The sequence below is a fragment of the Cuculus canorus genome, chromosome Z, assembly GCF_017976375.1.
Source record: "Cuculus canorus isolate bCucCan1 chromosome Z, bCucCan1.pri, whole genome shotgun sequence".
NCBI lineage: Eukaryota > Metazoa > Chordata > Aves > Cuculiformes > Cuculidae > Cuculus > Cuculus canorus.
The window spans coordinates 27,096,129-27,121,777 of record NC_071441.1 but is presented as its reverse complement, the minus strand read 5'-3'; the positions used below and the strand labels follow the sequence as shown (position 1 = coordinate 27,121,777).

At 35.6% G+C, this 25,649-nt stretch overlaps 1 protein-coding gene across 1 annotated transcript in view; it reads right to left on the bottom strand.

Annotated features, from left to right (window-relative positions):
- Window positions 1-766: 766 nt before the first annotated feature.
- Window positions 767-25,649, bottom strand: part of ALDH1A1 (aldehyde dehydrogenase 1 family member A1) — a 39,138-nt gene continuing 14,255 nt past the window's right edge. The window contains exons 3-13 of the mRNA XM_054054874.1: window positions 21,852-21,992; window positions 18,441-18,570; window positions 17,323-17,384; window positions 15,214-15,342; window positions 12,354-12,467; window positions 10,603-10,705; window positions 9,899-10,083; window positions 6,982-7,146; window positions 4,940-5,097; window positions 4,103-4,177; window positions 767-1,391 (exon numbers count right to left, since the gene is read on the bottom strand). Coding sequence (XP_053910849.1) covers window positions 1,319-1,391; window positions 4,103-4,177; window positions 4,940-5,097; window positions 6,982-7,146; window positions 9,899-10,083; window positions 10,603-10,705; window positions 12,354-12,467; window positions 15,214-15,342; window positions 17,323-17,384; window positions 18,441-18,570; window positions 21,852-21,992 — 1,335 coding nt within the window. The 3' untranslated portion in view covers window positions 767-1,318. The remainder of the gene's footprint in view (window positions 1,392-4,102; window positions 4,178-4,939; window positions 5,098-6,981; window positions 7,147-9,898; window positions 10,084-10,602; window positions 10,706-12,353; window positions 12,468-15,213; window positions 15,343-17,322; window positions 17,385-18,440; window positions 18,571-21,851; window positions 21,993-25,649) is intronic.

The window sequence follows — 25,649 nt, the reverse complement described above, 5'->3', positions numbered from 1 at the left end:
AAATTTGTCATTTTCTATGACTTACTAAAGGACAGAGCCTGTACATAAAGTTGTGCATAAGACTGATCCCCTCCAACAAGAGATGAATTGTGACTCTGGAGTCACTCCAGAGAAAATATGACCTTGCCAGTAGCAGGGTGGGTAATTGTCATACTTGGTGTCTGTAGACCACTGCCCCCAGAGCTTATCGTGTGGCTACCGGCAGTGAGTGGCCATTGGAGGGCGCTGGCAGAGGATTGTGAAACATAGACGATCCATGTACAGAATGAGAGATCTTAGAGGTCATGATCAGCTTCGTATACATAAATCTACAGTAGGCCTTTATGAGAAAAATAAATTATAAGAAGAAGGGAAATTGAAGAAAAAAATGAAAGGAAAAAATGGATTAGAGGAAGACAAAGGAGGAAGGAATACATGCAAATTATGTGCAGGCATATGAGTACAGGAAAAATAGAGCAGGTGTAAATCACAAAGATTACCTTCCCTCACTACCTTCCCTCACCTCCCATTCTCCTCTTTCTCTTCTGTATTTCTTGCTTACTATTTGTTAAGAATGTTTTATATACTTACCACTACAAAGCTAAGTGCTATCTCCTTGCAAATTGTCCAGTGTTCTGTGTGTTCCTATTTTTCCATTTATAATACTGTCAAAGAATTAGGGACCTTAGCCTCCAGATAGTGAATATAGAATACTACCGATGAAATAAACATACCATTGAGACAGCATGACCTTTTAAATATAAAAAATGCCCAGAAGCGTACGAGGGTAATGAGCAATATCACATTTTGAAGGTGGATTTTAATATTGTTTAATATTATCTAGATTACATTTGTGTAATACCATGAACAAATTCAGTGTCTAAGAACTATATCTAGAAGTCTATTATTTTTGAAAGACACAGAAAGGTACTTATCTGCTAGTTAGTCATAAGTGCTTTCGTTAAGGCCACAAAGAAAAGAAAGTACAGAGAGCTTTCCATCTAACATTTAGAAGAGCACATCTATTCAAACTGTGCCTGTTGAAAAAAGAAACATTTTCATAGCATTACAGAGACCATCCACTGAGAATAAAAGATAGATCCTTTTGAAAATGGTTTCCAAAATTAGCTGTGTACCAAACATTAAATTTTCATTTTCTCAGCTAGTTACATTAGATTCTTCTACATTATTCTTCATATTGTTAATGTAAGCAAGTATGTCTTATGCAATCAGAAAGCAAAAAGGTTAATGAATAATTTGGGATATAAAAATTTGCAGAACTCAGATATCCCTTTCAGATTAATTTGAAATGATGCTATATTATGCACCGCAAGCAGCATTATGAATTCTTCTGTGGGATTTTGATTGTGACAGTCTTAACTTCTGTGTATTCATGAAGGCCATATTCTCCCCTAGATAAAAGAAAAAAAAGAGTAATATTTATGCTAATACTTTTTATATGAATTATGTCCTGGATGGGATTTTCAGCCATGCTGTGCTATTGGCCAAATGTAAAACAAATATGCTTGGACATATTCAGAAGACATGTGCTGCTGGAAGCAAAAAGCTACAGCAACAGTCTTCCGAGAAAAGTTGGATAGAGAACAATTTCAGTTCTGTGCAAAACAGTGGTATTTAATCATTTTAGTGCATTTCTAAATTGGGTTCTGTGCAGCAAGTCAAGCATGCGTTAGGTCTCCACAAGCATACTCAACAAGTTATTTGCAATAGTCTTCCTCTGATGTCAAGAGTTTTCTCCAGAGTCAAAGAATACATGCTTCATCTTAATTAAATGCGGGACATAATTAATTCACTATGAAATGTCTCATATAGTGAAAAAGTTAAATCTTACTGATGTATTATTAGTGTGATTAGACTTTTATGTCCTATATGATGAGATGAAGCTTGCTTGTGTGCCTGTGTGTTTAACATCTGACACAGTCAAAATTTTTAGACATAATTAATTGTTTTATAGAACAATGATTTAATACAGTGTAATACTATCCATTTCTCACTGCTGTCTTATTTTATATATATGTATGTAAAGCAGAAATCTGTGCTCAGGGCTTTCATGCTGTGGGGAAAATGTTAACTGATTTTTTTCATTTTTGAAGAGGTATTCTGTTAGTGTGTTACATTCAGTAGTTAATTCATAATGATACCTTCATTCCAAGTATTATATAGGCAATTTTATTCTGGGACTCAAGGAAGTCAATGGCTTGACACACTGACTTCCCAATTATTTGAGTGCAGTTGTTTCACACGTATTTCTGTCTCTCCTAAAATTGATTACTACAAGGTTTTCCATGGCAGACATCTCTCTGATGCTAATTAGTTCATTGCCTTTTAACAAGAATATTTTTATTGTTCTACTAATTGTGATTTTGAATTAAACATTAGGAAGAACTTCATTTTCACAAAAGCGTAAGTCTTTCAAAATGCACTCTTACAGAAAACATTAATCTCTGTGATAGTCTATTTTTGTTTTCCTGTTATTTCCAATAAATAAATCCCCAAAATATTTCCCAAAAGTATTTCTGCAAAAGGCTGTAATTCAGAATTGATGATCCTCCAATTTTTGACACTCAGCAAATGCAAAGCAGTCCTTGATAGCAATGGCCTAAACTGTTGTTATTTTTCATTTTGACATTTTCTAAAGCTCTCAGCATTCACACAACTCTGTTTTGTTTGAAGTTATGGGGTATTTGCCATTAGGAGCAATTTGAGTCCAGTGATGAGCAAGCATGAAAACCTTAGCCTTTATGTCTTTAAAATGTATGAAAAAGAGAATGAGAATCATAGAATGGTTTCTGTTGGAAGGGACCTTGAAGGTCATCTAGTTCCAACCCCCCTGCCATGGGCAGGGACACCTCCCACTAGATTAGGCTGCTTCAAGGCCCCATCCAACCTGGCCCTGAACACTTCCAGGGATGGACATCCACAACTTCCCTAGGCAACCTGTGCCAGTGTCTCAATGCCCTCATCATGAAGAACTTCTTCCTTATGTCTAATCTAAAACTCCCACCTTCCAATTTAAAGTCATTCCTCCTTGTCCTGTCACTATATGCCCTTGTAAAAAGTTCCTCCTCAGCTTCCTTGTGGGCCCCTTTCAGGTACTGGAAGGCTGCTATAAGGTTTCCCCAAAGCCTTCTCTTCTGCAGGCTGAACAACCCCAACTCTCTCAACCTGTCCTCATAGCAGAGGTGCTCCAGAATCTGATCATCTTTATAGCCCTCCTATGCACCCATTCCAACAGTTCCATATTCTTCATATGTTGAGGATTCCAGAACTGGACACAGTATTCCGTGTTGGGTCTCATGAGAGCAGAGGGGCAGAATCACCTCCCTTGACCTGCTGGCCATGCTTCTTTTGATGCAGCCCAGGATACTGTTGGCCTTCTGGGCTGTGAGTGCACATTCACAGCTCTGAAGCACTTCACCTATATATATATTCATTTTTGTATTCATATTTATTCAGATATTCATATATATTCATAATTTCCATTATTTGGTAAAAATACTATACATTTGGCTTGATAGAAGGAAAAGCCTAGGGAAAACTTATCTGTTTTGATTTTTGCTCCTGGCTTCAAAAATAATTTGTTGTTCCCATATATATGCCATTTTTAACAAAAAGCTGCTTGTGATTTATGCTCTAAAAAAACCCAGGAGACTTAGTTCTATGTAATGTAATGAACACCAAATGTTTCATGAGGTAACTCATTACATTATTCTCTTGCTGATATGAAGATCAAGAATAATACAGGTAAGACAGGACAAGATTCAAAATGTAACTGGACTAAACCTTAGAAGTTTGAAAGAATTTGATTAGCTTATAATTTCTGTACACCTCTCTGTTTCTAGTGTGGGAAAAGGCTGAAAGTTCAAAGACTACAGAGGACTAATTTTGTCATAGTTTTTACATATATCTATGTAATTTTCTGCTTTGCTTTATAGAGGAATTCTTTGCTTGACATTGTTCCTGACAATATAAGGTCTATAAACACTATATGGACCAATCTGACAAAATCTCAAACTAGGCATTCTAGTTATAAATGTTTAAGTTAGGTTTTAGAATTTTCTGCAGCTCCTCTGAATCTACATTTTAAAAAGTATTTACTTACATTTCTCGGCCATTTCCCGACATCTTAAATCCTCCGAAAGGACACTGAGCGGATACTGCACTATAACAATTAACCCTGGAAGAACAGGAACATTACTTTTGACAGTGTAAAGCAATCTTTTTCACTTCTGAAAAATCACTGCTTTTCTGTCTACTGTAAAAAACTAAGGTGATATTTACAAACTAAACTGAGTAATCTAGTTGCAAAAATATGTGTAGTGCAACATTCAGAGAAACAAAACATTACCATGACCTACACATATGATCAGAGTTTTAACAGTCATTAAGGTTCTTCAAGCAGAGTAACAGTCACACCTTTTTCTGATAGTTATGATAAAATTCCTTCCTAACTAGTGCCTATGCTCTCAAACCAAAGACTAGTGTCACTTGTCTTCTGCAGGTACTCTTCTAAGAGGCAAATTCAGGATTGCTTCAGCATATATTTAGGAAGTTTTTTTTCAGTTCTACTCAGTATCAAACCATATTCTATATTGTGGTTGAGCACAAAAATACAGTAATGATTAAGAAAGGAATTTCACAGAGAAATTTGTAGTATGAAGATTTTTGGCAAAATGTACATCCTAATAATAAGATAATTATTATACTGTAATAGGATAATTGTGTGAAGACTTACAAGAAGTACTTATTTAAAAGCCAGCTAATTATGGAAAGGTGAAGGGAAGAGAGACAAAGGAAAAGGACATTAATCTACCTCTCTACAGATGACAAGGATTTGAAATATAAAATTATACCATCCTAAGAAGTGTTAAAATGTCTTACAATTATTGCCGTTAACACCTGCAGTTCTGAAAGATGAATTAAAAAACCCACTGCTTACCACACTGTTCCAGCCTGAAGAGCAGCTGCAAACGTCAGTGCTTTGTCAATGTCTTTGGTAAAAACTGCTGCTGCTAAGCCATAGGTAGTGTTATTTGCCCTCTTGATAACTTCATCTATAGTTTTAAACTTCATGATTTGCTGAACAGGTCCAAATATCTGTTTCAGGCACATGTAAACATATGAAAGGGAGTAGCATAGCTTAGTATCGTAGATCATTTGTATTTTAAAAATGTGTTTCTGTCAGATGTCCTTATTCTTGAACACATTCAGGAAAGGATTATAAATTCACATAAAAATAAGATTTTTGCAGCATGGAGCAGATAAAGGTAGGATATTGTGAAATGATTACTTAAACAATGAATGAATAAAAAAAACCCCTGATAAATGATGAAAACAAAGAAATAAAGATCAAAAGACACCCACCATAAAGCTAGTTAGCATGGAGTCACAGTGTGCGCCATATCTATTCTAGTTATTAACAAACTGGTATTTTCTTGTTTACAGTTTTAGAATTGAGAAAGACACTCAACTTTTTCTTTCCCTAAACTTTCTAATAGGCTTCTGTCTCTGCAGACAGCTGCACAGCTGGGCATATATGTCAAGGGAAACAGCTAATTCTTACTTTCTTATGGGTGTTATGTGAGACACTAGTCCCTTAGGCTTGCCTTTCCCCTAACTGACACTCTGCGTTCTCAGCTAGGGGTGCCCATGAGCACTACACAGTGGCTGTGTAGGGCAGAGTGTCCTTCTCGTACCTAGTTACTTCCATTGCTATAGATCACGATCCACTTGGTTTTCATAGAAAATTTTTTATTACTAGTTTCTAACGAGAGTTTTAAGGATTGATTTACATAGATTAGAAAACTACTGAACATCCCTCAGTGTTCAAGCTGTGAGCTTCAGAACCTGGATATTCTTTTAATTGCCTTGGCTTTCTGCAGTTTCACACCAAAAGAAAACTAACGAATCTGTGAAGAAACAAACATCTGTGCTGTTTACTGTCTTCCTACCAGACTGGCATAAACAATCTGAATTGTTTCTTGTAGAGCACTTCCCTGTTTTACAGCTCTCTTCACTTCGCAATTAACTGTAGATGCTCTAGTGCTTGTTTTAACCCAGCCTGTTGACTCTTGCTGAGTGTACTAGGAATGTTCAGCAGATTGCATCAGCAGTATCACAGGCTATATAAAGCAACACCTTGATTTGTAACAATTATGATGGAACTTTATAGGACAAAGTTCTTCTTGTTGCTTTGGTTCTGTTCTTCACCAAAGCAACAGAATTGCAGCAGTTGTTAATCAAGATGAATGTAAAAAAAAAAAAACCACACAGAAAAGAGGTCATGACTAGACCTAGAAGCGGTATTTATGGAAGTGTTTTTCTCAATGGCATAGCAGTTCTGCACTCTTAACTCTCTCCCATTCCTTGCAGATGCACTGCTACCCCGGCACTGCCACCTTAGTTGGGTCAGTAGAAGCTCCTTCAATGCTGTCTAGATACATCTGCAAACTGGTCTAAGTCAAATAAACAACAATGCAGAGGAAAAACTCTGCTTTGCTTTAGTTGCCACCAACAAAGTATTTGTGGAAGCACAATCTAAATGTTTTATCTTGTTGCAAAATAGCTGCTTTATGTATGTTGTGTTCAAACCCCAATTTAAGAGGCTCCTTAGGCTGTGCAAAGATTTCGCAAGCCATGCCTTCAAGTTTTGCTTCTCTGTTACAGGTTATTATGACTCTGATATATGATACATGGGCAATATGGGGCGATGTAAACATTCCAGACCTCAGTACTTCTTATCTAATGCCAGCTTAAGCTACAGTTTTTGTTGGCAGCCTCATAATCCTCTCCTTCATCTTCACTGAGTTGGTGAAATAGCCGAACAGAAATCAAGAAAAGCATTTTAAATAGCATCGGGAGAGAACAACAGACTTACTGACAGTGTTTCTATGTAGCCACTTGACCTTCTAAATGGATGTTTTGTACAGACATATAAACACAATCTCTAGTGAAAGTACAGACTGCCAAGAATTCATTTACCTCTTCTTTGGCAATGCGCATGTCATCTGTAACATTAGAAAAAACCGTGGGCTGGATGAAGTAACCTTTGTCTCCCCATGGGCCTCCTCCACATTCCAGTTTGGCTCCTTCTTTTTTCCCACTCTCAATTAGCTCCAGGATTTTTTTGAACTGTTCCTTATCAATCTAAATGAAAAGATATTACAGGAGTGAAAACAGCACACACTGATAACAAATCTTCTTCTAACTTATTAACCAAAACCTAATAAAGTTCCAGCTTTTTTCAATAATATTTCTTGAAGTGGAACAGCTGGACAGTCCAGCAAATATTCTTGTCACTAACTTCTGGAAATTTTGCAGGTTTTTTTCTCAAATAAACCAGTAATTAGAAATTTCCACATAGGAAAATTTCTAGACACAGTTTCTAGAAAATTTGTCTAGACACAGTTCTAGACAAATTGATACTTAGTAAAATGAGAAAAAACTCTGTAAAATGAATGTGTTTTATACTCCTACCTGTACTCTTACCGACTGCAAATGGTTCATCAAAATAAAATTTACTCAGCCTGAATCTGTAAAACCAATAGAGGGCTTGATCTATCCGGTAAGGCTCTTCAGTACTTCACTAGGTCTGGTAGTTTGGTCATAATATTTTCCTAAACTTTTGAAGGAAGTTAAAGAGCAAGAATAAAAGGTAAGTAAAGTTCAAAGTTGTTTTCAGTTCACTCTGGTTCATTAGTGGAATAAAGACACATTTGTGGTTTGAGAAACACAGATGGCAGATTGTTCCAGGTATGAAGCCAATCTGTCCCTTCACTTGCTGAACTCTACCGAAAAAATACCAAAATGTGCCAACCATATTGCAGCTTTGCCCCGTGGTATAGAAAAGTCTATGATCTTTGTCTGGGAAAGGAGTTTATAGTGGCAATACAATAGAGGCTTGTATTTCTCATATTTTCTCTTACTCATGCAATAGAAAGATCACATTTCAGTTTAAGCAACAAGTATTACCATGGTCATAGAACAGATCAATATTTTCAAAGAATCTGGGCAATGCTGGATGTGTATTAGACTAAAGAGCTATTCAGCTAAAGCTGAGATAAAAGCTTATAAGGATATGAATTTATAAGGATACTTATATGGAGATGATTTTTAGGTCACTGCACTCTACTTGTCATTCTACTTTAAGACAATTGTCTTAGTGCATAACGAAGACACAAAATTTCTGCTACTCTGGTGGCCAAATGTCTCTTATGGATGAACATCTTGAAGACAAGATGAGGTTTAGATGGTACAGCTCATGTTGCTGTCTGTTGTTCCTTCATTATTATTTCTTAATAATGTGTGAATTAGCATATATATGATATTTTGCATTCCAGTAGTGCCTCTGGCTCTTCATTGGTGCACACTGTACAAAGTGCTACACAGACTTGCTGACTGAGGCAGGTGCTGCCCTAGAATGCCTATGAATGGGAGGACAAACAGCTTTCAAGGATTCTCTGTGATAAAGCATCAGGCTATCATTTTCTGTTTCTACAAATAATTTGTCAAAGCGCAAAGAATTGGAAGACAAAGAAAGATACTTAATATAATTACCACAAAAGAAATGCACCTACACTGCACAGTTATAATTTTCTGTTAAATGCGATCATACCAGTTCTGAAAGGAGAAACTTTGCTAACCTGTGAAAAAGTTAGATTTCTGTTAAAGCTTGCTAAGAAGAAAAGAGTTCAAGAGAGGCAAATTATGAGAATGGAGAAAAGAATCTTCACACTCTTTCTAGTGTTTTCAGTAATGCTTTTCAAATGTTTAGTTTGGTTTTTTTTTTAAGTATAAGTTTACTTTCCTATCTCATTTAAATTGTTAGGCTGAATTTAAAACTCAGTAAAGCAACAATAAGATGGAAGTGGATTCCTGTTAACTTTGTATTAGCTATACACTAGATACGTGGAATTTACTTGTTTGATTCTTCTTCTGCTCTGGCATCTAAATTCAATCAGATGAATATATTAGCTAGTTAGTAAGACACATTGATTTATACCAAAATAGGACCCTTACTCTTTTTAAATTCTCCAAAGCTTGTATGGCTCGGAATGCAGTTTTCTGATTTACTTGGTGTCTTTGGTTACATAAAATGAAAGTGCTAAACAATGGGAAACACGTTACATTATTAAATGTGTGGGAGTTGCTTTGCCTCCAGATTTTGCTTTGTCTCTAATACAGTTCCTTTATTCTGTGATAATCAAATATGTACATAACAGGTCTGCCAAGAAAGTATATATCCTGTAGTACAAGCTGGTATGGGAATAAGACTCCAGGGGAAAACAAATTTAACAATGCTCTAACGTGATACATTAAATCCACAGCATTGTGATGGCAACAGTTTTTCATGTTGCATTTTAGCATTCATTTAATGGGGAAGTGTTGGCATAACCTTTTAACGTGAGCAGGAAAAGTTACAAAATGGTACCTTTTAATATTACAATATTCTAAAAATATTAGAATAGAATAGAATAGAATAGAATAGAATAGAATATTTGAAAACAGAACAATGAAACACTAACACCTTGAAAAAGCAGAAAGGACCCTATTAAATTTTATTTCCTCAAGCTGCTCACTTACAGTGGCACCACTTGATATAATGCTAGCAATCTTTGACATGGGTGATTTATAGCTGTTGCATTGGAGCTTTCTGAAAGCATATCAGTTCTATATACTTGTTCTCATTCCATAATAAAGAGAACTAGAAAAGAGAATGATGTTTCAGCCTTAGGCCTATGACAGTAGCACAAACAACCATCACTCCAATTTCTTCCACTGAGTCCTCCAGACGAACCACTAGACAACTACTCTTAGCCTTGACACTAAAACAGCAATAGGTTTAGAAGTATATTAGAGTGTGATGTTATGTCATAGTTCTATTGGAAACATTACTTACTTGAGGGCCTTGCTGTACACCAGGCAACAGAGGATTTCCAAGAGTATACTTTTTTGCTCGTTCAATGCTTCGGCGAACAAACTCATCATAAATAGGCTCCTCCACAAAAATCCTAGATCCTGCTATACAACACTGTCCCTGGTGGTAAAACAGACCAATATGTGCAAACTCCACAGCAGTGTCCACTGCAAAGAAATACAGAGTTCATCAGTTCATAAACTTCTTTACAAACCATTGTCACTCCATCTCAGTTATCTTTTTACTTTTATGACACTTTAAAACACAAATATTCATTGTTTTATGTGTATCCAAAACAACGCTTATCAAGAATAGCATGGTACACCTAGACAAACATACAATCAGTTGTTTTGTGTGAAAGGTAGATTCAACATTATTTGCCCTATGAACAGTACCAAGAGGAATATTCATCCAGAAATTTAGTAAATCTGTTTAAGATTCATCTAGCTGTTTTTGATTCTTTATTCATGTGTCATTAGGATGATCCCTGTTTACAGTAAGGGTGGACAGGTTGCCAGAGATTCTTATCCATTCAGGAATCACCAGCTGTTGCTGGCCATCTAAATTAAATCTATGGTGTGACATGAAAACACTAAAACTCACTCCTTCACTGAACATATAGGAATAAGTTACTGACAAAGAAAAGAGAAAATGTAGTAGGATTATGCAATAAAAATGGTACTAACAATCTGCATCTGCAAATACAATATTAGGACTTTTTCCTCCAAGTTCCAATGTGACTCTCTTCAGATTGCTCTTTCCTGCTGCTTCTTTAATCAGTTTGCCAACCTAAAAGGTAGGAAGAATGCAACTTTATGTCAAAAATTTTATTATGACCTCAATAATACTTTTCTGAGTTCCTCAAAAGTGCAAATCAGTCCACAGTGTTCCATTATCCCAATAATCATGGAAATGTAAGATAAATTAAAAAGGTAATAATTGCAAGTAAGAGTCAGGGTGCAGGTGACTTGCAGTCTGCATACCAGGAATGCTTTCTACAAGTTTTTCCCAGGGCATACTTATGTTAACTGCCAAATAAGTCTGGTGTGGTTTTTGTTACCATTAGTCTACTTGCTTGTATCTATAATTTAAAGTTACTGATTCCTACTCTGCTGGTTACTCCCAATAGGCTGAAATTCCTCTTTTTTTTGTACATGGGAAAGACCTTTGATGGAGAAAATGTATGAGAGAAAGAGATAGCACACTGCCTGCATCACCAACTCTTCCTTATTCCAGTTCCTCCCTTAGAAGAAAGAAGAGGAGAAGGCAAGGCAGAATAACTACCCTGCTTCTTTCCATTGGTGGTATAATTAAAAAAACTACTTAATATAAACTGTCCTAGAAAATTGTGAAGGGAAAACGTGCTGGTAGCCATTGTGGCTTTGGCTTGTGTCTGTTCATGTGAAGCGGACATCCGGTAGCTTCCTAGCTCTGCCACACTTCTTGCCTTCATTTCTTGCTGCCAAGCTACACAGTCAGAAAAAGAGAACTCTCACCAAAGTCTATGAATACACCCTCTGGTACAGTTGCTTATGGGACACCGAGAATTGTAGTTACTACAATTGGGAATATCAATGGGATATTCCTCGGATGTTGTGGTTTGAGGTTGTTTTCTTTTCCTATTACTTTAGAGCTAAAGATGTCTAAGAGTAAACACAGCTCTTGCACTCAGAGAGTACTGATCCTTGACGTAAGGCAATGATATTTGTCTTTGGAGTGTACATCCAAGAAGTTAAGAGGCCAACTGACAGTTCTTCCACATAGCATTCATATAGACAAATAATACACTGTACTGTGTTAAGTATGTAGCTATATCTTTGACTATATATCTCACAGTTCTTCAGAGTGAACGTTAGGGTAAATTAACAGACTTTCTTTTAAATTATTAAACTGATACTTATTCAAATTCACTACTAAGACTACTCAGATGATTGTCAGCATCATTCAAATACCAAAAAGCTATGACTTCACCTGAGAAGTATCACTTCACCTAAGAATTATCACTTCACCTAAGAAGTGCAAAGCCAGGAATGATGTTTCTGAATACTTTCTACTGTCCTATCGTTATTAAAGAGAATTAAGCACAGTATGATTCACTATTTGATTTTTTTAAAGAAAATACTCTTAAAAAAGAAGCAAAAGTTATTAAAATATTTTCTTTTTAAAGGACAAGACTTAAGGGCATTTGTATACTAGAACTTATTGTATCTTAAAGTGCCTTTGTTTGAACGGCTCTCCTGCAGTGCAAACATTGTTTAAAGATTTTTAAAGTTAATAATAACCAACAAATCATTAAACAGTCTTTGTTTAACAAACCAGCAGCTAAAAGAAGAAAAAAGTTAAAATAATTTAAAGAACATTAGTTAGACATTAAATCATTAAGCCGAATCAGAGAAGCACAGTTCCTGCTTATATTTTCTTGCATTCATTATAGTACCTCTGTAGAGCCTGTGAAAGCTACTTTATCTACATCCATGTGGTGAGAAATTGCTGCTCCCGCCGTGGGTCCAAAGCCTGGCACAATGTTCACGACTCCAGGTGGAAATCCTGCCTGAAATGGAAGAAAGAACCTTATAAATCTGGGGAAGGATAATGCCTAGAAGAACAAGTCTTTTTTTTTTTTTCAGTTCCCCAGCCACCTTTTCTCAGTCATACAGTTATTCCCAGCCCTAGAGCCCCAAATGTGTTCATTCTCACAGGATTTATGCTTTCTTTCCCTCACCTGTCTTTTAGGCTATTAAACTGTTTCTTTTGTATAAAACAGATCATTTAATTTAGTACTTTTTCAGTGCCATTGCCATGGAATATATTTATTTTTAATTTCTCCCCCAGTCAGATCTATAAAGAAAAAGATTGCTTAATTTCATGCCTACATCATTAAAACTATTTGAATCATCCTGTGTGCTTGCTGACTTCTGCTCATTATCCTTCACAGTAAAGGGAATTTAATTAATGACCCGCTGACTTAAGCTGAATTCTATTAATAAAAATTACTGAAATAACACTTAAAACTCAATGTCTTTTCTTCTTCGTCTGGACATGAATTGAAAATAGAGAGTGGGCAGCACGAGACCTTACAGCACAAAAGAGGCAGGTCAGCTGCAAGGTATGAAGGAGCTGGCTACCCGAGATATGCACAGATGCAGTATGTTGCAAATTTTTTATTTAGAGAGGTTTTTCCTGTGGGCCAAATCAAACCTATTGTTTCCCACCAGTTCTATATTAGTTATACTCCATTCACAAGCTGAGTAAGTTCTTTTCTTCCAATAGCTTGTCAGGCCAACTTCTGTGCCTATGTGTGGCTGGATTTCCTGTAAGCTTACGAAACCGCCATGGGATCTCAGCAGCTCTTAGGAAGCAGAGCAAACATAGAACTAACAGACTAAAAAGACACATCTGTTGTATGATTGCTTAAATGAGTCTTTTTTTCAGGATTAAACAGGATTTTGGAATTACACACGAAGGCTCCGTTTTAATTTCGAAAATGGTGAATTGCATACGGTGATTTAGGGCTTCTAACCCTCAGATCCTGCATTACAGAGACCCAGAAATTTGCCTTTGTTTGAATAATTTCTGTTCTTTACAAGTTCATGCTTAGATATATTCCATCAATGCTTTTTATGTTCTTTTAATATTCCAGATTTATACTCACCCTAAAATTGATGAGATAATGAGGTTCCTTCCAATGTGTTTCATACTTAATCCGCAGACAAAATTAAAGAATATTTTTTATGGGACTAATTCATGCTGTCTTTAGGCATTTAATTTCCATGTCTCTGTAAGAAGGTACTCTCTATATATTAACAAAGGAGCTTTGTGAAGATTATTAAGAAGGATAGTGAGGTTGACAATATATTTTTTTTAGTGTGGACATTTGAGAAGTAGAAAGTTAAATTAGAGTTTCACAGAGAGTTTCTTCAGAGAGTTTCACAACAAGCCTGAAGCAGCTTCTGAAGTGATCACCACATTTTTGACCGACATCTGGGCTCCAAATTTATTTGGGTAATCTGAGTGTGAAACTATCTCTGCTAGATTTGAGTGAATAAATCTTGAAGGACTTGATGATATAAATTGTTCTCTTTTTCAGAGCTGCACAATATACACCAGATAATATATCAAAGACATTGAAAAATTACAGACCTAAGCTCTTCATCCAGGTGGACACTGAGTAAAGAGGTAAATTGTGATTCATCTTGCGTTTTACCAAAAGTGCTCTGGCATTATCAGAGTCCTTATTTCCTTTCAGGAAATCAGAATATCAGAATAGTTATTTCATTAGAATTGAAGCAGAACTGTGTAACTTTCCCTATAATGTTGTGTTATTGAGAGAAATATTTTCTGATACTTACTGTTAAAAATTAATAGAGAAGATATCTATGATATTTTTTAAAGCAATTCCTTTTGCACAATATTATCTAATAACTTTTACTATGTTATGCAATAAGAGTAGGACATGGCTTCTTCCTGATAATCATTTAGTTTCTGTGAAATATTAACACATAACCAGTCAGTATGCTCTGCTGAATCATTATTTTGAAGCAGAGGAATAAAATGTGCCAATTCATTTCCACTAACCCCTACAAGGTTACAGTGCTTGTGATTACTGACATCTGTGCCAAATTTTCAAACATGTTAGATTACTTTTGTTGATTTTATTGAGAAGTAAGATAGTAAACTATTTAACTGTTCTGTGGGTGTTTGCAGGGCTGGGCACTATTGTCACAGTAACTTGGATACACTGGAGGAAATACCACACAATTGTATTCAAGAGCAAAAACTGTATCCTCCCAGTTTCTGTGTGAAAAGAGTTCATAAGTTTGGTAGCAGTCTCTAGTTCAATTTTACAGCTCCCTGTTAATAATACGGGTGGATAAAAATTTGTTCAATTAAAAAAATAAAATAATTACCTCTACAAATAGGTCTTTTTCTGTGATAACTATGCTAATTATGTCATTGCCCTCTTCCTCTAAGTCCTCTGCTCTTGACTGTTTGCTTTTGACTTTTGAAAAGGTATTGTGCTTTTGTAATACAAATATATTTGCCAAGTAATGGAATTTACTAAATTGCTTTTGTTGTTTTCTTCAGTATGTGTGGACTAGGCTGAAAGATATGCATGCTTTTGGCCTGGATTTGCTTCACTGGTTTACTGTAAGGTAAGTTGCATAGTACAAGACTAGACATGCAAGGAGAAGTACTCGCAGATGACTGCCTGGCTTAGGTTACCTCTGTGGCATTTCAGCCGCAGTGTAGTCTTACATTTCTGAGAAGGGCAAAAAGCTCTTCTGTTGCTGACTTACCTCTTTAATTAAGGATCCCATGTAAAGGGCACTCAGTGGAGTTTGTTCTGCTGGTTTGACAACCACTGTGTTTCCACAACAAAGGGCAGGGGCGATCTTCCAGATGAACATAACCAATGGGAAGTTCCACTGAAAGACAGATGAGAACGTGTATCCCATTTCTCACACAGCACTAAAATGCCTTTGCTTTTTTATGATAATAGTGCCAATTGTCAACTGGGTGGCTGAACTCCTTGTTCAAATCTTTTCAGAATGAAGATATTTTGAAAAAGCAACTGGCAAGCTGTCACAAACACCAGTGATTTTGGTATATGTGAGTCCAGGGGATACAAGGATTTAGTTAACAGCTCAAGAGACAATGTGTGTATTCCTCTAACAAAGCCTAACAGAAAGTTACTAGGAGTAACTTGTGAAATTGGGAGTTTTGCTATCTTAAATGGTCACATCCATCATCAATTCACTTTTCTAAGGGAGAAAAGGTAACAACATATAATGCTGCCCCTGCCCTTTTCACTGGAGCTTTTGCTGGCAGCTCTCTATGGTGGTCAGTCCAGCCAGACTGAAGAGCAGCTGACTCCTTTGGACCCCATAGTCAGCAGTATAAGGATAACGTGGCTGGGGAAAAAATTAGTTGCTCCTTTGAGAATTTTTTTGGAAGCACTGAGCCCTTGAGCCTCAGTGCAAAAGTCGTAGCATTCCTTACCTTTATAAAATCCGCAAAAAAATGCCAGTCAATAGTTCTCTATTGTGTCAGAAAAGCATAGAGGAGTATACCTGTAACTAATATTTATCTCTCTCTTTATCTCATTTCAATCACACCCTACTCCCCAAAATAACAAGAGCAAAAACGACACAAAATAAGGGATTACAGGGTTTTATGGATCTTCATCTTTAATCTGGAACTGTGAATGGAAGCGAAATGGAAATACTGAGCTAGCTAGTGCTTTGAGGTGTTTACGTAGTCCTCAGAACTTTTAGTTTATGTAGAAACCTCCAATTTGATGGGTTCATGTTTCAATGCAGAGAAAAAAAAATATACTCAAAAGTCCTTGAACATTGTATAAGGGAAGCCAGCGTTTGTACTGACTGCTTATACTTCCAAGATGCAATTTCATTTAGAAGTGACCACATCTAGTGTGTCTAATTCTTTTGCATATCTTGATCCTCAGTGCTTCACTTGAAATATCATGTGCCTGACCTATAAGAGAATCTAAATCTGCAGGTTTCCAAGCTCTCCAGTGGTGTTCTCTGAACGAATGTGGTGGTCTAAAGCGATAGCAAATCTTCAAGATCAACTAAAAGACATAGGGAGCATATATGGGATCAACAATTCTAAGCAAATCCAGTAGATAAGATGACTATTTCTGAATCTGGTAAGCTGCTGAACAGGTCAGGTTAGGCTTCCCATACCTACCATGTGCAAAGAAGTGGGTGTATCAGGAGTGCGTGGTGTATGTAACCATTTTCTCAGCAACTCATTGAAATAGTGTAGAACTCACAAATAAATTAAAAAGCTGTTTTCCTTGGTGTTTTGGATGTTCAGACTTAGGCAGGCCTTTTGAATCTTCATTTAAAATAAATGACTTCAAAACTGGGAATTTAGACAATCCAAACAGGAGTGTGGGAACATATGGTTCAGTATCACTGTGCTTATTGGACACATTCTTTATATTGTTACTTGTATCAACACAGTGAATGAGTCTTAGTGATAAATAAATATCCAACTGCGTCGGTGCTGTACAGAACAGAACAGATATTCCAGATCCTAAAGATTTTATTACTTATAAGCTGTAAATATTACCCTCTCCTACTAGTTTTTTCTAATTAATTCAGTTACAAATCCCCGTCTTTCAAACTAATCCATCAGTCAATCTTCTTAGTTTTGTTTTCTGCCCTACACAGGGAGAGAGACAAGGCTGGACTGGACCAACTTATCAAAAACTCCACTTTGCAGAATTTGATGAGTACTCAGAGTAGTCTCTATCTTTCAGTACCTAAAAGTTTCTGATTGGTAAAGTTTCACAAATGCACTTGCATAGACAAAACTTCAAAAGTGTTTTTCATTTCTAACAGGAACATTTGTGGTTTATATAAATAGCTCCAACTTACAGGGATAATTTGGCCACACACTCCAATAGGCTCATGTCTTGTAAATGTAAAAAAGTTTCCATCTAGGGGAAGAAGAAATAAATTAGACATTCAGGCAAAGCATTAGAAATAGTTAAAGCAAAAGCAAGACAAAGTTGGATACCAAACTTAGCTGGATGCAATTTTACCTATAAATGATATTTTCAGAATCTTAACTATGCAAAAACACAACCATAAAATACATCTGGTTTCAATGTCTACTTTCTTCATAGCTCCAAGATTTGATTCTGGCAGTCTGACTGACTTCTTGCAGTGATAATCCTGCTTCTCAATATGGTATGCACAGCACACCAACGTGTGTTTTATCACCTTTTTTTTTTTTTTTTTTTTTTTTGGAAAGCAGTCTTTTAAAAGCTTCTTGCAGTCCTAGGTACACATCAGACATTTTTTAATATTAGATGTTAGATTAAATCAAATCCATTAAGTATAAAATTCTCTTTGATTTAAATAAGCATGTGTTCCACTAAGCTTAGTGTATAGAACTATGTGATGCAAAAAATCCTGGAAGTATTTATCACTCTAGTTTTCTTTAAATCCTTCTTTATTACCTTTCTTTTCTTAGTCCTTCTGAGAGAAGGTACCACAATGTTTTCACAGAGCTGCTTAATAGGAGAGGGAACAGAATGAAATTTCAGCAAATCAAAGGGATGTTTCGTCATTCCCTTCTCTTAGTACTCTTCTTAATACATTATCCAATAGCTTAAACAAATATTACTGCTAGTGCTAATCTTAGGTTTAATAAGCAAATACATGGTTTTCATTAATGTACCATTGCATAAACTGTACATTGTCATGCAGAACTATCCTCTGAGACTTTTTAAGATGTAGACACAGTCTAAAATCTTTTGGTCAACAAACAGTAATTATTAGAGGTGTATAGAACAAGAAATAAATGTGAATAACTGCACTAAATGTTTAAAATGAGCACTATGATCTATTTTAACAAGCTTTATTAAAAACTGTCAAAAGTATTTTCCACTTGAGACACTTTTTGTGTAGCACAGCTTTTATAAAAAGGAAGTTTTTTACAGGTTACATTGGCTTCAGCTCTGTACTTTTGTTATCTCGAAGATACTCACCCATTGGAACAGTACGCCCATGGTTTTTATCAGCCCAGCCTGCATAATAGCGTAATGTTTTGATACAGGCACCTAAATCCATCAGGTATGCAGTGGAAAAGAGTTTCCCACCATCAACAGTTTCCATTGTCTGCAGACCACAGAGATTAGAAAGTTAATACCAAATATTGATAATGGTTCTGATGCTTGTACTTTGTCATTTAGCTTTTGGCTGCAGAGTTCAGAAGTTCTCAGCTCCAAGAAAAACATTCAGATTAATTCCCCTCTGAAGGGTACTTAGCTTTCGAAAAACCCAAATAGTGATTTACAAAAGAGAAATTTTTATGATTGTTTATTTGCAGTAAGCTATGCAGGTAACATGATCATGGAACATTTGTAACGATAAGCTGTCCTGAAAAAAACATTTCTCCAATCTGAATCAGTTACACTGCTATCGTTTATATTAAATATTCTACAAGATGAAAAGATCAGCTACAATACTGCGCTAATAACAAGTGGAATAAAATGAGTGACCTCCCTCATCTGATTCACACTGACATCCAAGGTATGGATGGTTTCCTGGAAGTAAATGTTGCGTTAACTTAGGATCATGTACTTTTTAATTATTAATGAAATTTCATGATTAACAACTTAAATGAGCCAGAAGATTTAAAGCATGGTATAAAATGCCCCAAATATACCTCGAGTGTTTGATGTGCAAAGGAATGATCTGAGCTATCAAGAGCTCTAAACTGAGAAAAATTCACTGTGAAAAATAAATATTTATACAGAAGGTACTCTCTTTTATTGGCTAACTACTAACTGAGAGAACAAATTCGTCTTTTTTGAAGCCAGGCCTGACTCTCCATAACACGGATCTCCATGTGAGGCAGATATAACCTTTTAGAAGAATAATCCATAAATGATCATTCAATGTCTGTAACTTTTTGGTTGACCAATTCAGTTCTACCCACAGTGCTTAAACTATCCGACAGAGACACCGGCACTAAATAAGGCTGATTTCCAGACAAATCTAGAGGGCATGATTTGGATTAATATCATATTAGTACCCCTAATTGTTGAGACATCTAATTAAAGACCATGTGCAGTTCTTAGTGTCAACATCTTGGCACAGCTAGAATACTTTTCTAAGGTTTTCCAGCACAGAAGTACTGAGCACCTTCATCTTTGTTAGGATGCTTAGTAGGAAAACCCCAAACTATAGTTTAGAGATACCATCAAATCTTAGAAATACCATTTTCTTTTCTAACTTTTTATTTTGTATGTCCGAGGCTCTTTTGTGTTCCAGGCTGAATCTACAGGCTGATCCTGCGAGTACAGTCTTTCACGAACAACACCCCAGTTTTAGTTAACTGAACACATTGTAGATACCTGCTTAGGAAGAGAAAAGAGCAAATGGAGAAACCAGCAATGCTTGATGGCTTTCAGAAACAATCAACTGAGTAAATGAGATATGTCTTTACTGTTCCAGGCAATATATCTGGCACTGCTTTATCCTGTTTGGACATGGAATAGAACTCTTCCTTGCCCTCAAACTCATGAAGTCTATAGCTTTGAACATCACAATAAACTGAAACCTAAGAAACAAAATTCTCTGTATCGCTCTGAGTACCTTGCTTTGACTTATTCTTTAATTAAAGCACCGAAATGAATAATGTTGATCCTGGCCAGGTGCACAAACACAGGAAAAAGCATGTGCAATGAGCTCTGGAGGTCTATTTTGACCTCTAGTGTTTACAAGAGATATTTGCTATTCTATAGTGCTAGTTCTGCACTTAGGATAAGATGTGAGTGCAAAATAGTTCTCTTCATTTTGACGAAGTCTGGAAAGCACTTCATTAAAGCACACCTTGCCTGAAAGGAGAAGGTGGTCAATAATGTAAGTAAGGTGTAGAAAATTAAAAAAAAAGTCACTAAAAAAGAAACTTGTGAAGGTCCCCAAAGAAAAGCAATACTTCCATATGAAAATGGTAAGTGGGAACAAAAATCAACTTAATACTTCAGCTTTCCTGTGGAAAAAAGATTATTTCTCCATCCTTTTTGCATGTGTAGAGCCTTAGGCTGTACAATAAAGAAGGAAAAGCTAGCTTATCCAGTATTTAACTCACAAGGGAGCATACTTTTCCTATTAAAAATTCAGCTCTCTTAAAATTTTGTCTCTCTCAATTCCAAAAAATCTAGCATTGTTAAGGAAACAATTTCTAGATGCTCAAGTTTTCTCCTGAGAAACTCGGTGATTATCAGTCCCTATGAAAGTGACAAGATTAATTTAGAGAAATAACTTGGTAGAAGAAAGTGCAAATTTGACAACTGCATACTTTGGAGTTCAAGGAGATAACCTCAGTTCCTTTGAATTTTCTTCCTTTTGAAAAAGACTTCAGAACTCATGCAAGTATCTTCCTCTGACCACAAGGTCATGATTCTTTGCAGGTTTTATGTATTTTTCAGGTTTGAATTTTATAAGCTTATTTGTGGTGGAGCTTGCAGCTCATGGCTAAATGCTTCAAATTGTGACTAGATTAGTGTGAGTGGTGATCCTGAATGTTGGAAACATCTCCTGCCCCAATAAATTTTTGAAGCTGCTGGCAGAAACAAGGGTTCATCCTCAGGATAGTGCAATTATCTTGCCTAAATGTTAATTCTAAAAGGTGCTTGAAATAGCAAAGGGATGATCTTACTGGCAGTGTTATTTGTGGGGATTAAAACAAGGGCAATGTAGAGTGGGGAGAAGTACTACTCAAATTGGTGGTGCATTTCTGTTTTAAATGTTCTTTCTTGCCTTGGTGCACATCAGTATGTGGAAGTGCTACCACTTATGCCTTTAGTGTTAAGAAACGGTCAATACTGAGTGGCTGGTAAAGATGGGCCATCATTCTCCACTGTCCATGTTCTTACTAATAAGTAATTCATTTCTGGTTTTGCTTCTGGTTAAGATTTTTCATTTGTTGCTCGTTGCAAGCCGGAGTTAATGAAGGAACAGTGATAACAAAATATATAGTCATGAAATTAAAAATTTCTCCCCCTTCTCACTTGTATAATCTGTAAGCATTGAGCCAGGCTTTGAATTTAGGCCTTGATTTAGGCCTTCATTTAGACAAGCATTAAGCATAGACCACATGGTCTATGTTAGTGTGTCCTTAAGAATCAACAATTCAAATTATATAGATTGTAGGTGACTTAAGTATTAACTTAAAGCTAATCAAATACTCAAGTGCTTTCTGGATGTGAGGTGTTAGTGACCCAGAGTGTAAGCCAGTTTAATGAAGTCCACTTGCCATATAGATAAGAAAAAAATTATCGAGACAGCTTGGCTTTCCAAAGATTTAGTGTGTTACACTTCCTTATAAATTTCTTTTAAAATCAGGACCTAGGTTTTTTCCCCCAGTCTTTTTGTTCAAATATCATACTCACAGCTAAAATCAGACGATCTCTTTCAACTAAATCAGCTAGTTTGTTCAAGAGCCTTCCTCGCTCTGAAGCATCCATTGTACGCCAGGGTGACCCAAGCTCAAAAGCTTTTCTAGCTGCTTTAACAGCCTTGTCGACATCTGCCTGTGGATAAAAAAGAGAAACTTTTAGTGTCAATTATAGGTTTTGTCATCCGTCATGTTGATTATTAAATTGGTAATTTCTTTTGCTAGATAAATAAGAGACTTCAACCCAAACCTAATCAGAATTAGTACAGTAATTTTAGAAACATGGACTGTTTTCTTTCAAACACTTCTGCTATCATTTCAGCAATATGGAGTTGTATGAGAAGCAGATGGGTTCTCAGAACTTCTAAAACAAAAAAAAAAATATGAAGGAATTCTGTTTTTTAAATCTAGATTTGCAGGTCCTCTGCCTTCGAGTGCCTGTAATTACAGATAAACCCACTAATTAAAATGCTGATGCAAATGCATCTCTTTTATTTACAAAGGAATGCCCAAATCTGTAAATTAAATATTTAAGCACTCAACATTATCTAAAAGCATATGGTAATGTGATGAAGGCCAGATTAGAAGACTTACTCGTTAGAAAGCTTCATAACATTGACACAGATTTATTATTGAGGAAGACAAATCAGCGCACTGGATTTTAGAACTTTTAAGGAGAATTTGTATTTAAAATAATTTTAACAAGGGATTAATTGATCAGGTTTAAAACGCTGAGCCTGAATATTCTAAAGTTTAAGCATTGCTTTGGCATTGACTTCATTTGTCAACTCATTAATGTTTCTTTACAGCATAATTTATTACTTATCATTAGGTTTTGCTATAGCAGGAAATTCTACAAATCTACACTCTTCTCTCTGTGAGAGTGTTCCCAGTTACAAAAAAAAAACTTAAAAGTCTCTTGAGAAAAAGGTTTTAGTACTTGGAATTCTTCTATATTTCACCATTCTTGTAAAAGTCTTCCCATGAAAACAATGATAAAAACCAGGTTTTATCTGGCTCTTTTTTACAGAAATTGAAAACAAATTTCAAGGAAAAAAGGCAGTAAACTGCACACGGCACATTTCCTTGAGTGGTTTGTATACATTGTTTAAATAATTGCTTTCTTTTTTGTTTTGTTTTGTTTTTGTTGTTGTACAGCTGGTTGCTAGAATCTCCTCTGGGGAAATTGGTATCAAGATTGACTAAGTCAGCAAAGTTGACTAAGTCAACGCCAAAGTCAATTGTTCTAAAAGTGAACAAGATCTTGAATCTTTAACTGATGTTGGTAGCCAATAACTAATTTTCAGAAGCCAGGAGTCAGGTGAGTAAGTGGCTTGGAAAGCCTAGCACAGACCAAGTAGGCAATAGTCCTACAGAACTCCCCGAAGTTCCCTCCAGGAGGTTTGTGTGAAATATAGGAAGGTTCTCCACAAATAGCACAGTCATTAATATAGGGCAATACTGACCACTGACCCACATCAGTCAGCTGAAATCTACCAAATTAGAAACAACTGCTTTTCTTCAGAATCTGTAGAATGTTGTCAAATACTGTATCACTTATCTGTGACCCAGAAAACTGCATGCAATTAATTCTTAATTAATCATATTTTTTACCTCACCTCTTTGTATCATAAATATTCTAGAGCTTTGCAATATAATTTTGGGTGTATGCCTTGTGCTTTACTGGAAAAGAACTAGGGAACCATAAGTTGTACTTTTGTGAATGACATAAACAAAAACTAAATATAGTGCCATATTCTCTTTCTGCTACAAATGCAGAAATAATTATTACCAAGAAAAAAAATAAGGCTAATATAGGCCTGTGAATGAAAAGTAAGAGAAAAATATTCTTCAACTGTATGAAATTTAATTTTTGTACATAAATATACACCATGAATATAAAGACTGATAGCTCCTTTCAGAGCTAGTTTAGAATTTTTACAGAAGTACATTTACTTTACATCCCACTGACCATTTGTTGAGCTCCTTTATTATTTCCAGGGGCCTTTAGGATTAGTGAGTGTAGCTTGAAAGAACTGACAAACCGAAAGGAAAAACAGTTTTGTAATCTCTAGGGTTTGGGGTTTTTTTTGTTTTTCTTTTTCTTTTAAATACCACTGCAAGGCAGCGTACAGCCCCTTTCAATCTATTCTACACACAAATTAAATTCCTAATATCTCTTGACTCATTATCTAAAGACTAGGATCTACAATGTTAGGTTCACAATGACTGTGTAATTTACTAGATTTGTACATTTCACTTGACAGTTTAGTTAATAGCAGTTGTCATTACATATTAGCTTGCAAAATTATTGAAGAGAAGGCAAATCTGTGTGTTGAAGAGTATTATCTCTTTATTTGATGAGTTGTTAGATTGCTTGTAAGGAATGAAGGCTACAAAAATTCTGAACTTCTCAGAGAGAAGCCTAGATGCAGCTCAATACAAACCTAGCAAAAGAACTGTTGCAGGTTACGGGTAATTTAATTTGAGGATGATCAAGTATCAGGCAAACCTGATTTGTAACGTAGTTTTGTTTTTAAACACTAAATAGAGTAAATGTAGAAGAAATAGTATTTTACATCAAATACATGTATGATTCTAGTGGGATATGATTCTGAAGTTAACAGCATGCTTATGAAGTTCTTTGGCTGAGAACAAAACCAGCCTGAAACAATCTTAGTGACTCTGAGCACTGTAAACAGGTAATTGGGACTATAACGAAGCAAGAGCAAGGTGTTTGAAGAACTCATGATTAGACACATGATATTTTCAAAAGTCAGACTCATGCAGACTTTCTCAGCTATCTTTATCTAACAAAAAGTTCAAAAAGTGTCTTCACTATCACCTTTTTAATAAGGTGTGGTCATTATAGCTCATGTGCTAGATAGCATTTGAGTCAAAGTTTATCAGGAGATTCATGATGAAATTATAGAACAAAGTAGCTAGGAATCAGAGAGCACAGAACGTTGAATGAACTGGGGATTTATGCATTTCCCAGAACATTTCATTTCAGAGTGAATCTTTGTACAGTAAATTAAAATATCCTGAAAGAAATTGTTCTCTTTATATTAGCAGCAACTCTTTGGTGAACAGAGATAAACAGCTTACAAATTTTATAGTGGTTATCATGGATAAAAAGGTGTACAATGGACATTTTGTTCTTACGTGTAAATCATATTTTTTATACAAATCATTCTAAAGATGAACATTTCTTGAGTAAAATGAACATCATATGTAATTTTGTGAAAAATGTGAGAAAATTATCTCACTTTTGGATGTAAAAATTTGACTTTGAAAGAGAAAGTATAGAAAATAAAATAAATACTTGCAAGCCTCAGAACAGTAATTATAAAACTGGTTTTATTTTCAGTCACAGTCATCACTTTTTATATAACCGTGAGATGGCAATAGAACATTAACTTCTCATACTTACTTCTCTGCATTGATAAAATATTTCTTTGATCATTGGTTTTAAAAGTATTTAAACAACATTGCCTGTTTTGTTTAAAAAACTAACTCCCTTACTTCTTAAGCTGAATTTAAACTATATGGTAACACTAGGGAAATCCTTTTCAGCAGAAAAATACATACCATAGCAAAAATACAATGCTGCTTATTTGAAGGCTTAAGTTTTCATTACATCTTAGATTACATGTCATCTATCTGTAATTTTCCACTAAGAAACCTCATAAATATAAAAAAAAATATTTTTTTACAATTGTCAACAAACTTTTTAGTTCTCTGCTTAAATTTATCAATTCCACATCCAGCAAGGAAATCAGTTTGATGGAGC